Source organism: Schistocerca gregaria, chromosome 6, assembly GCF_023897955.1.
Source record: "Schistocerca gregaria isolate iqSchGreg1 chromosome 6, iqSchGreg1.2, whole genome shotgun sequence".
Taxonomy (NCBI): Eukaryota; Metazoa; Arthropoda; class Insecta; order Orthoptera; family Acrididae; genus Schistocerca; species Schistocerca gregaria.
The window spans coordinates 578,007,800-578,019,891 of record NC_064925.1 but is presented as its reverse complement, the minus strand read 5'-3'; the positions used below and the strand labels follow the sequence as shown (position 1 = coordinate 578,019,891).

The following is a 12,092-nucleotide window of genomic DNA, read 5'->3' as shown; positions in this document are numbered from 1 at the left end:
CATTTATCGCAATATGTGAATTTTGCGAGGTCCCTGCTAACAAGTATGAGTCACATCTAGTTTCACTATTCACATTAACTGTGTCAACCAAAAATAGTAAATGACTTTGTATACTTCTCTGTAAAATTTAAAATGATACTTTTAACAATTTCTATTAGTGGCTACAGGATCACGGATGGTAAGACTCTCACCTCTCCTCCATTAACATAATCAAGCACAAAAAAGAGCTTGTCTGGTGTCTGAAAACAGTAATGAAGGCCAACTAGGAATGGGTGATTTAATGTCTTCAGCAACACACTTCGCTCCGACATTATATGGCGGACCTCATTCCTCTTCACCACAAGTCGCTTACTGAGAACTTTCACAGCATAGAAGCGTTGCTCTGTACGATGTCGGGCCAGCAAAACTCGCCCAAAACTTCCTTTCCCAATGACATGTAGGAATTCAAAATCTGCTGGACGAGCACTGAAAATTAAAATGCAAAATTGTGCATTTTCTAACTTCGACAAACAGTAACAGCACATTACTAAATTATTATTATTATTATTATTATTATTATTATTATTATTATTATTATTATTATTATTAATGGCACTAGACCACCAATTTTATAGTTGTCTGCAGTCAATATACAGTTCATCACAAAATTTAGCTATGGAACTAAAATGTGTTGTCAAGAGTTCCACTGGGGAAGTTTACAAATAGAGGGCAGTTACATGCAGTACTTACGAAGTGCGTTCTGATGGTCCTAAATTAACTTGTGGTGCTGGTTCTGACGTAGAATCAGTACCTTCTATGCTGTCTCCATCACCTTCCCCATCTTCAGATAAGCTACCCAGATTACGATCAAGCTGGAAGAATTCCCGTACTTCAGGCCTACAAGAAATACAGAATTATAATGCATCTAGTCAGTGACTGAGAAAGGAAATTTTAAAAATCTTCACACAAAAGTAATACATTCTGTAAATCCATATGTTATATTACAGTTTTCATTAAAAAGATCAGACTACTTGGATAAAAGCCTCTATTACATGCATTTCACCTTATTCATTAGGTTATACAAAACTGAAAAGAAAATACTGTCACTGGTATTTGGTGCAAGTTGTCAAAAGTTTTTATCACACTTTCCCCAGTATTCTCCTACAGAATTTCAAATGTTGGGGTATCAGAGATCTTGTTGGTAACTAGTTTTCATCCTATGTACTTAAAAGGATGCAGTGTGTTACATTACGAAGCTCAGGGAGTGTACAGAATGAAACAGCATTTTCAAAATGGAGGACTAACCACTGCAGGTGTCACACTGGTATCAGTACTGGGTCCACCCTTAGTCTTGTTATACTGTGGAAAAAAAAATCACAACATCAAAACATAATTAATGTGGAGTACTGAAAATTGGAGATTCCATTGGTCTACTTAACTTATTTAAGTGATTACATTGCCAGACCACAGGTTAATGTGCGAGATACGCCGTTGCAAATGTGAAAAGCTGATACATCAATAACCAGTGTAATCATCAGAATGTTGAACGCAAGTATGAAAACGTGCATGAACTGTGTTGTACATGTGCCAAATGTCAGTTTGTGGGGTGGAGTTAAACCCCTGTTGCACTTGGTCTGTCAATGCAGGGACAGCTAATACTGGCTGCAGGCAATGCTGGAGTTGTTGTTCAATGATATGCCATGTGCGTTTGATTGGAAACTAAGCAGGTGATCAAGCAGGCCAAGGCAACATGTCAATGCTTTGTAGATCATTTTGGGTTATAACAGTTGTAAGTGGGTGAGCGTTATCTTGTTGGGAAACACTCCCTGGAAAACTGTTCATGAATGGCACCTCAACAGGTCGAACCACCAGACTGACACACAAATTTTCAGTCAGGGTGCGTGGGGTAAGCCCAAGAGTGCACTTTCTGTCATACGAAATTGCATGCCAGGCCATAATTCCAGGTGTACGTCCAGTTGTCCAGCACAAAGAGAGCTAGTCTGAATGCCAACAGGCCACCTCCTAACCAGTACACAGCCATTACCAGCACCCAGACAGAACCAGCTTTTATCAGAAAACACAACAGACCTCCTCCAATGACGTCTCATTTGACACCACTGAAGTAACAAATTGTCATTATTGTCAGCTTCCCCTCTGTGTATTAATGTAAAGTCAGTGCCTAAAATGAATTTGTGGCAGTGTAACATCTCTGACTGGAGAAAAGGAAGATTGCTGTCCGAGGAGGGAGTGAAGCAGTATGCTTGTAATGCTCACACGAGTCACATATATTGTGCTCAGTAATTAGCAGTGCAGAAATCTGATCTCTTTGGTGTGTCACTATTCTGCTATCACACCTCCAGTACCCCATTTCCCACAAATTTATGAAAATGAATCAGTTCAAAAGAAGGTCTTGAGCTTGGATGACCACTGTATGTCATGTCAATATCTTGTACATAAAAAGTGTGTTATTTAAATGTGTGTTAACTATGTCTATTGAACAGCCTCATAATTGTGCCAACAAACTATACAGAAGTTTTTGACATTGGACTTACCTCTAAAGAACATTTGAAAGTCAATGACTGATATGTTGATGGAAGAATAGGTCTTCTATTTTAACCTATTGCTGACAATGGACACTGCTCCAAAACTATCAGTGAGCTAGAAAATTTTGAAATATGACTAAGTGAAACCTATATTGAAAGTGTTATTGCTTCGTAAAGAAGCATCACAAAGTTTTGGAAAATTAGGAAAAGGAAAAATTTAAGATCTTTTAAAGTATGGCGAAATAGTTTCATTTTATTGCGTCACTGTGTATTTGATCTTAGTGGTCATTTGAAAATAATCACAGAACAAGAAGATTACACAAACTTTATTTCCAGAATCTGCAAAGCTTACTTATTAACAGTTTCAGGTTAGAGATGCATTCGACATGAAAGTGGTCACAGGAATTTTAAAGATTAATAAATCTTACATGCTCATAGCTGATATCAACCACCACTTAAAAAGAAAACCCGTTTAAAGTGATATTTTGAGTATCTGTGGCTGACCAAGTTTTATCGATGTAGTGTGTCATTATTTTAGAGACATGGAAAAGCAGTTCTTGCATGATGAAGGTAATTTATTTGAAATTTTAAAGACAGTCGCTTCTCAACTTGGTAGACTAAACAATCCTGCTTTATATAAGCAGACCCGGACTCCATTTTCCATAAAAGAGATATAAATAATTTATGAAGAAATTTTTGTATGAGGTACTTTCTTCCAATCAATAGTGTAATTTATATCAACGAAAGAAGACATTTGAAGAATGTCAACTAATTTTAATACATTTTACGAAATAGTACAATGTCTTGTCTTCCCCAGACTCTACAAGTTATTGTGACAGAGGGGCATTCAATTATCCATATTATTCATTCATTCATTAATACTTCTTCTGTAGGTCATGAATGCGATGTTTCATAATGATGTGGAATGTCTCACTTTAACGTAAGTTTTCTTTACACAAAATAATTAATTTTTCAGTTACTACTTCATATATAAAAATTCATCTATTGAGCAGATGGCATTGCCATTCTGAAATTATTTTGTTTTTAAATGTTAGTTGGCTATCTGTCAGACTTTAAATGCTATTTGGCAACTGACCGAAGATCTTTGTGGCAGTATAATTCACCCCTTTCTGTACCAAAGTCAGATTTAACCCAGAATAGTGAAGATAGTTCTTTCTTCTAGTGTTGTAGCTATGCCCTTCACTGTAATTTTTGGATTGGGATGGATTATTAATAGCAAATTTCATAAGTGAATATATGTATTGCAAAGAGACTGTGAATATCCAGAGTTCCTTAAATAAATGTCTGCAAGGTGATCTTGGGTGGGCTTCAGCTATTATTCTGATACATGCTTTTGTGCAATGAATATACTTTCTCTTAATTATGAATTGCCCCAAAATATGATGCCATATGACAGCAGTGAATGAAAATAGGCTAATTTACTGATATGTGTATCATCAAAATTTGCAATAACCCTAATAGCATAAGTAGCTGAACCTAACCATTTCAGCAGATCATCAACATGTTTCATCCAATTCATTTATCAAATGGTGTTATGCCATTTACTGTACAGAATTTTATACATTATGTTTTCTCAAAATTTAGTGAGAGTCCATTTGCAGAGAACCACTTAATAATTTTCTGAAAGACATTGGTTACAATTTCCTCAGCAGATTCTTGTTTGATGGGTGTGATTACTATACTTGCATCATCAGCAAAACTATCTATCTTTGCATCTGCATGAATAAAGAAACTTCCACATGGGAAAAATATATTAAAAACAAAGATTCCAAGACTTACCAAGCGGGAAAGCGCCAGCAGACAGGCACATGAACAAAACACACAAACACACACACAGAATTACGAGCTTTCGCAACTGGCAGTTGCTTTGTCAGGAAAGAGGGAAGGAGAGGGAAAAATGAAAGGATGTGGGATTTAAGGGAGAGGGTAAGGAGTCATTCCAATCCCGGGAGCGGAAAGACTTCCCTTAGGGGAAAAAAAGGACAGGTGTACACTCGCACACACACACACACACACACATATCCATCCGCACATACACAGACACTTTTTTTTTCTATTTTTTGCGGTGTGCGGTTTAGACGCGCTCGCCGCGGATGCGGCGCGCAAGCTGGATGTCCTTGGGCATGATGGTGACGCGCTTGGCGTGGATTGCACACAGGTTGGTGTCTTCAAAGAGGCCGACGAGGTAGGCCTCGCTGGCCTCCTGCAGGGCCATGACTGCGGAGCTCTGGAAGCGCAGGTCGGTCTTGAAGTCCTGGGCGATCTCGCGCACTAGGTGTCTGTGTATGTGTATGTGCGGATGGATATGTGTGTGTGTGTGTGTGTGTGTGTGTGTGCACGTGCGAGTGTACACCTGTCCTTTTTTTCCCCTAAGGGAAGTCTTTCCGCTCCCGGGATTGGAATGAATCCTCACCCTCTCCCTTAAAACCCACATCCTTTCGTCTTTCCCTCTCCTTCCTGAAGAAGCAACCATCGGTTGCGAAAGCTAGCAATTCTGTGTGTGTGTTTGTGTGTCTTGTTCATGTGCCTGTCTGCCGGCGGTTTCCCGCTTGGTAAGTCTTCGAATCTTTGTTTTTATATATATTAAAAACAAAGATTCCAAGACTTACCAAGCGGGAAAGCGCCGGCAGACAGGGCCTCGCTGCAATGGAGCACTTCCTTTCACGCCGATCACCTGCCACCCTACCTAAAACCTCTTTCCTCGTCACCTTAGCCAGCTTCATCCTGACCCACAACTTCTTCACTTTTGAAGGCCAGACATACCAACAATTAAAGGGAACAGCCATGGGTACCACGATGGCCCCCTCGTATGCCAACCTATTTATGGGTCGCTTAGAGGAAGCCTTCTTGGTTACCCAAGCCTGCCAACCCAAAGTTTGGTACAGATTTATTGATGACATCTTCATGATCTGGACTCACAGTGAAGAACAACTCCAGAATTTCCTCTCCAACCTCAACTCCTTTGGTTCCATCAGATTCACCTGGTCCTACTCCAAATCCCATGCCACTTTCCTAGACGTTGACCTCCATCTGTCCAATGGCCAGCTGCACACATGCGTCCACATCAAACCCACCAACAAGCAACAGTACCTCCATTATGACAGCTGCCACCCATTCCATATCAAACGGTCCCTTCCCTGCAGCCTAGGCCTTCATGGCAAACGAATCTGCTCCAGTCCTGAATCCCTCGACCATTACACCAACAACCTGAAAACAGCTTTCGCATCCCGCAACTACCCTCCCAACCTGGTACAGAAGCAGATAACCAGAGCCACTTCCTCATCCCCTCAAACCCAGAACCTCTCACAGAAGAACCCCAAAAGTGCCCCACTTGTGACAGAATACTTCCCGGGACTGGATCAGACCTTGAATGTGGCTCTCCAGCAGGGATACGACTTCCTAAAATCCTGCCCCGAAATGAGATCAATCCTTCATGAAATCCTCCCCACTCCACCAAGAGTGTCTTTCCGCCATCCACCTAACCTTCGTAACCTCTTGGTTCATCCCTATGAAATCCCCAAACCACCTTCCTACCCTCTGGCTCCTACCCTTGCAACCGCCCCCGGTGTAAAACCTGTCCTATGCACTCTCCCACCACCACCTACTCCAGTCCTGTAACCCGGAAGGTGTACACGATCAAAGGGAGAGCCACGTGTGAAAGCACCCACGTGATTTACCAACTGACCTGCCTGCACTGTGACGCTTTCTATGTGGGAATGACCAGCAACAAACTGTCCATTCGCATGAATAGACACAGGCAGACAGTGTTTGTTGGTAATGAGGATCACCCTGTGGCTAAACATGCCTTGATGCACGGCCAGCACATCTTGGCACAGTGTTACACCGTCCGAGTTATCTGGATACTTCTCGCCAACACCAACCTATCCGAACTCCGGAGATGGGAACTCGCCCTTCAGTATATCCTCTCTTCTCGATATCCGCCAGGCCTCAACCTTCGCTAATTTCAAGTTGCCGCCGCTCATACCTCACCTGTCTTTCAACAACTTCTTTGCCTCTGTACTTCCGCCTCGACTGACATCTCTGCCCTTACTCTTTGCCTTTAAATATGTCTGCTTGTGTCTGTGTATGTGCGGATGGATATGTGTGTGTGTGTGTGTGTGTGTGTGTGTGTGTGTGTGTGTGTGTGTGTGTGTGTGTGCGTGCGCGCGAGTGTACATCTGTCTTTTTTTTCCCCTAAGGGAAGTCTTTCCGCTCCCGGGTTTGGAATGACTCCTTACCCTCTCCCTTAAAACCCACCCTCTCCTTCCTGAAGAAGCAACCATCGGTTGCGAAAGCTAGTAATTCTGTGTGTGTGTGTGTTTGTGTGTTTTGTTCATGTGCCTGTCTGCCGGCACTTTCCCGCTTGGTAAGTCTTGGAATCTTTGTTTTTAATATATTTTTCCCATGTGGAAGTTTCTTTCTATTTTTTATATATATCAATTAGAGGACTCCACTGATTTCTGCAGACTATCTGTTATCTGTACTGTTAATTTCAACCTTCTGCATGAATTAAACCATTTGTGAACTGTCCCACTCATACCACAATACTTAAGGCTATCTAGAAGAATTTCATGATTCACACAATCAGAAGCCTTTGAGAGATCACAAAATATCCCAATGGGTGCTGTTCAGTTATTCAATTCATTTAATATTTGATCAGTGAATGCATATATAGCATTTTCTGTTGAAAGCCTTCCTGAAAACCAAATTGACAATTTGTTAGTACTTGATTTTGACAAATATGTGGTGCTACTCTTGAATTCATTACTTTTTCAAGAATTTTGGCTAAAGCTATCAGAAGTGAGACAGACAACAGCTGCTAGCATCAGACCTATTCCTTTTTTTTATGCAGTGGTTGAACAATAACATACTTCAGTCATCTGGAAAAATGCCGTTTCAGTGAGCTACTACATATGTGGCTGGGAATCTGACTTATCTGTTGGGAACAATCATTTAATACTCTGTTGGAAATACCATCAATTCCATGTGAGCTTTTACTTGAGAGTGATTTTATTATTTTCCTAATTTCAGTAGGAGAGATGGGTTGAATTTCAGTATTATCAAATTTCATAGGTAATGCTTTTCCCATATACTGCCTTGCATTTTATAATAATCAGCTGGATCCTATTTTCTCTGCACAACTTATATCAAATGAGAGGGTACGCAATTGGTGGAGGATGGCATCACGGCCAGTATCAGGACAGGACATCTCAGAAGTCACCATACTGGATATATAAGAGGCCATGGGATCAGATGTAACAGCATCACTCACCAATAACACACATCCGCAGCTAGGAATAGCTCCTTTGCATACACCTTTGAGATCCAAAAAACAATGACAGTAGAAACACGTAAAATAAACCAATACACATTTTAAAGACTTTCTTCTCTTATTATTTACTTATATCTAAAAACAAAGATGATGTGACTTACGAACCTAAAGTGCTGGCAGGTTGATAGACATACAAACAAACACAAACATAGACACAAAATTCAAGCTTTCGCAACCAATGGTTGCTTCATCAGGAAAGAGGAAGGAGAGAGAAAGACGAAAGGATGTGGGTTTTAAGGGAGAGGGTAAGAAGTCATTCCCGCCCGGGAGCAGAAAGACTTACCTTAGGGGGGAAAAAAAGGACAGGTACACAAAAGCGCGCACGTACACACACACACACACACACACACACACACACACACACACACACACACACACACACACACAAACGTCTGTGCAGATGGATGCATGTGCGCGAGTGTATACCTGTCCTTTTTTTCCCCCTAAGGTACGTCTTTCCGCTCCCGGGATTGGAATGACTCCTTACCCTCTCCCTTAAAACTCACATCCTTTCGTCTTTCCCTCTCCTTCCCTCTTTCCCTCTTTCCTGATGAAGCAACCGTTGGTTGCGAAAGCTTGAATTTTGTGTGTATGTTCGTGTGTCTATCAACCTGCCAGCACTTTCGTTTGGTAAGTCACATCATCTTTGGTAAGTCACATCATCTTTGTTTTTAGATATATTTTTCCCACGTGGAATGTTTCCCTCTATTAGATTTATTTACTTAGATGCACTCTTACAAGTGAAATTATACAAATATTTGTACTGTGTACATGGACATTCTAAAGGGGAGAGGGGAGCAGGGAGGAAGGGTGACTGAAGGATAGCAACCCAAATAAAGAAGCATCACACTAGTAGCTGACGCTATGTAATTTATAATTTTTTAGTAGCCAGCAATTAACTTGTTAACAATGTGTAAATTATAGTTTTATTAGCAGGAACTTGCAGACTTTCAAATAAAAAATGTGACCCTCAGCTACGTATCCTCGGACTCAGAGTTGAAATATTAAAAGTTTTGGCTGGTTTCGCTGTCCAGGGGCTAGGATATGTAGTTGCCGTATTACAAGCCAAAAACTGCTGAGTCTACAGTATACTATATGAATATACACATCAATAAAATGGTCGGAGGTTCCTATCAATTGGCAATTGTGAATTTTTTATGTAACATAGAAATTTATAAATGAGAGATTGCAATTAAATAAAATCTGCAGGTACTATTTTTAACAACTTTAAATGATGAGTACGATAGGAGAAGTACCTTTAAGAATGCCATTTATTACTGCAAAACACTTATTGGTGTTTATGGTCCAGCAATTAAATAAAATATAAGTTGAATAACAGGGAAACAATTGATTCCTACTTCACGTAATTAGTTACGAGCAACACAATAGCTCGCGAGATATTCACTTCTAAACGCAAACTACGTCTTCACTGCAGAAGCCACGGAAATCTCACAAGTGCACAAGTCGGCACTACAAAATATTTCTATCTCCCATGACCACGCGCAAATTGCTCAACACTCCAAGTATTTACTGCACCCGTCTGTTGCGCCCTCCCGACCAGCATCCCCCCATCTCCTGTGCGCACTCAATCCTCCTACCCAACTTCCATCCTGTCTCTCCATTGACTTCAGTAGTCGCCTACTATTGTAACATGCGCTGTGACTGGCTAGACACTCCTGCCATGTCTCCAAGCCGAGGCACAACCACAACACAGTGAAACACATAATAAATACTGGATTTGCATTTAAATAACTTGAAACAGTAGGCCAGTAGCCTAATGCCTCTGTGCTTTCTAAAACACAGTAAATATTTGAGCAATTTCTTCGTGAATAGTATATATCGGATATAAACAAAGACATAGATGAATAAATATATTTATAAGCATGGTGCTACCTTTTTTTTTCCATTTAACTATGGAGTACTTATGGCCTGACGTAATAAATAGCAATCGACCACTTTGACATCCAATAACTCGTGTACTATTCAAGTTACATGCCTGTAATTCATACCAATTTAGGTTTACACTAATAGCTTTCTAGAAACATGCTGATCAACAAAATCGGATAAATTGTTTAGATTTTGTGAACTCGTTGGTGGGTGTTACTTGTATAATTTACAGTCAGATACTAAACTTTAAACTAATAAAGATATTGAAAATCTGATAACACCATCAGAATCATCGTACAAATAATCGTAATGTACGTGTTACTTTTTGAGGTATCACGATTCCTCTGGCTACTATTAATTTCTACATGAACTGTGAAATGTATGCCATTATGGTTTCACTAAGTCTGCCACCTTTGGCAGTCTTGGCATACAAATCTCCTTCATTGACACAAAGCACCTTCCTCAACACAGTGCCAACATGGAAATCCCAGCCACACAGTTGGCCTGGACCATACACTGGGGCTACTCCTCTTGCTCCGACCTCTGTTTGGCACCACGCAGTTTCTGAAGAGACCCGGCTTGCAGAGCGGTCCATGCGGCCACACCAACTACTCCGAACTTTGAATATTTTCACACAGCTCCACTTATTAACATTCTGGCTTGCCAGAATGTTCAGAAGTAACACCCTTCAATTCATACAAGTATATATAAATCAAATTATAAAGAACGGAATTAAATTATTAAAACGCCAGGCCAATAGCGTTTACAAAAATTTTGTAGTGGTGTGGGAGCAGCATGAATTTTGAAATAAACTTAAACCAACACAAATTATAAGTGAAACAGCATATTAAATAAATGCCTGCATTTCAGTTATGCATAAACGTTATGGACAAGAAATAAAAACAATTTTAATGCACTTATGTGCGATTTTGTAAGCACTTCTCGTGCCACTCATTCAGCACTAAGGTGCCTTGTTGCACTAATTTTTCCGCCGCACTACACACGCTCACATGGATTTTAGCATGAAATATTGATCAACTCACATCAGTGTTTTGACCAAGTGCCTCACAGAAATCGTGTCTGCCTCTGAATTCCGAGCTCCACCATTTATCATGACAAATTTTTCTACAACAAAAACGAAAAGTAGATCCATCAACAAACCATTTCCCAAACCCAACCAGGATTCTCGCTCAAGATTCCCTCCAGCGGAAAACCATACTTTAGGAACCAAGTCACAAGGCAAACGACTGAATCACAGCAAGCTCAAATTCCCACAAGAATTAGAATTTAATGAATTCTTCCTACCTCCACTCACCACAAAATTCATGCACATACAATTACAATTTTAATACCCTTGACGCAGCGGATTTCGTATTCGAATTGCTGCATGAACATTGCCCAACGCATTAAGTAGTCGTTCAGTATCCTGCAGTCCTGCTGATAACTCAGCGTCTTGTGGTCCGACAACATTGTCACTTTTCTACCCTCTAAATACGTGCGGAATTTCTTAAATCCATGCACAATCTTGAGCATTTCCGCCGATATGCTGATTCCCATTTGTGCTTATTTAGCATGCGGCTGGAGAATGCCACACTACGGTGTACAGTTTATCCCACAGGCCAAACTGTCCGACGCTAAACAGAAAGGGAGATGCATATCTGGGTAGTACAACATCTTAGAATTGCACAATTTATTCTTTATACCCTGCAATTACATTTCACATTCCTTGGTCCACCTCCAAGCTTCATTTTTCTTCAACAATTTGCCTAAATTCGGAATATTCATTCCTCCCTCCCCCAAGAATTTTCTGTAGAAACCACACACAAGCCCAAGTATGACTTCAGTTGTTTCCTACTTGTTTCCTACTTTTGGATCTATTACATTTGGCAACGGACTTTAATTTTTCGCAACTAGGTAAAATTCCTTCTGAAGTAAGGATATGCCCCAGGAATTGAATTTCTACTCTAACAACTACACATTTTGTGAGTTTTAAAATCATTCCACCTTGCCTCAGAGCCACGAGTACCTCCAGAACTCGACAACTCTCATTTCACGTTTCTGTAGCGATCAATATATCATCTATGTATATCACGAGTTTGCTCATTAGACTCTCCCCCAGGACATGGCTCAACGGTGTTACAAAAACTGCCACAGAAATTGTGAGTCCGAATGGTACTACCTTAAACCGGTTAACTTTGCCGTTCAGAAAGGAAAGAAGTGTACCATCCGCTTTCCTCTGCCAACGGGATCTGCCAAAATCCCAAGGTCAGATCAACACTGGACATTAAAATTGATATTGTTAAAATTCTGCAGCAGTTCCTCCATATTGC

At 40.5% G+C, this 12,092-nt stretch overlaps 1 protein-coding gene across 2 annotated transcripts in view; it reads right to left on the bottom strand.

Moving 5' to 3' along the window:
- LOC126278464 (serine/threonine-protein kinase Sgk2-like) overlaps nt 1-12,092 on the bottom strand; it is a 112,026-nt gene that overhangs the window by 58,099 nt on the left and 41,835 nt on the right. For both annotated transcript variants that reach the window (XM_049978602.1, XM_049978603.1), the window contains exons 5-6: nt 730-876; nt 192-465 (exon numbers count right to left, since the gene is read on the bottom strand). In XM_049978602.1, coding sequence (XP_049834559.1) covers nt 192-465; nt 730-876 — 421 coding nt within the window. The remainder of the gene's footprint in view (nt 1-191; nt 466-729; nt 877-12,092) is intronic.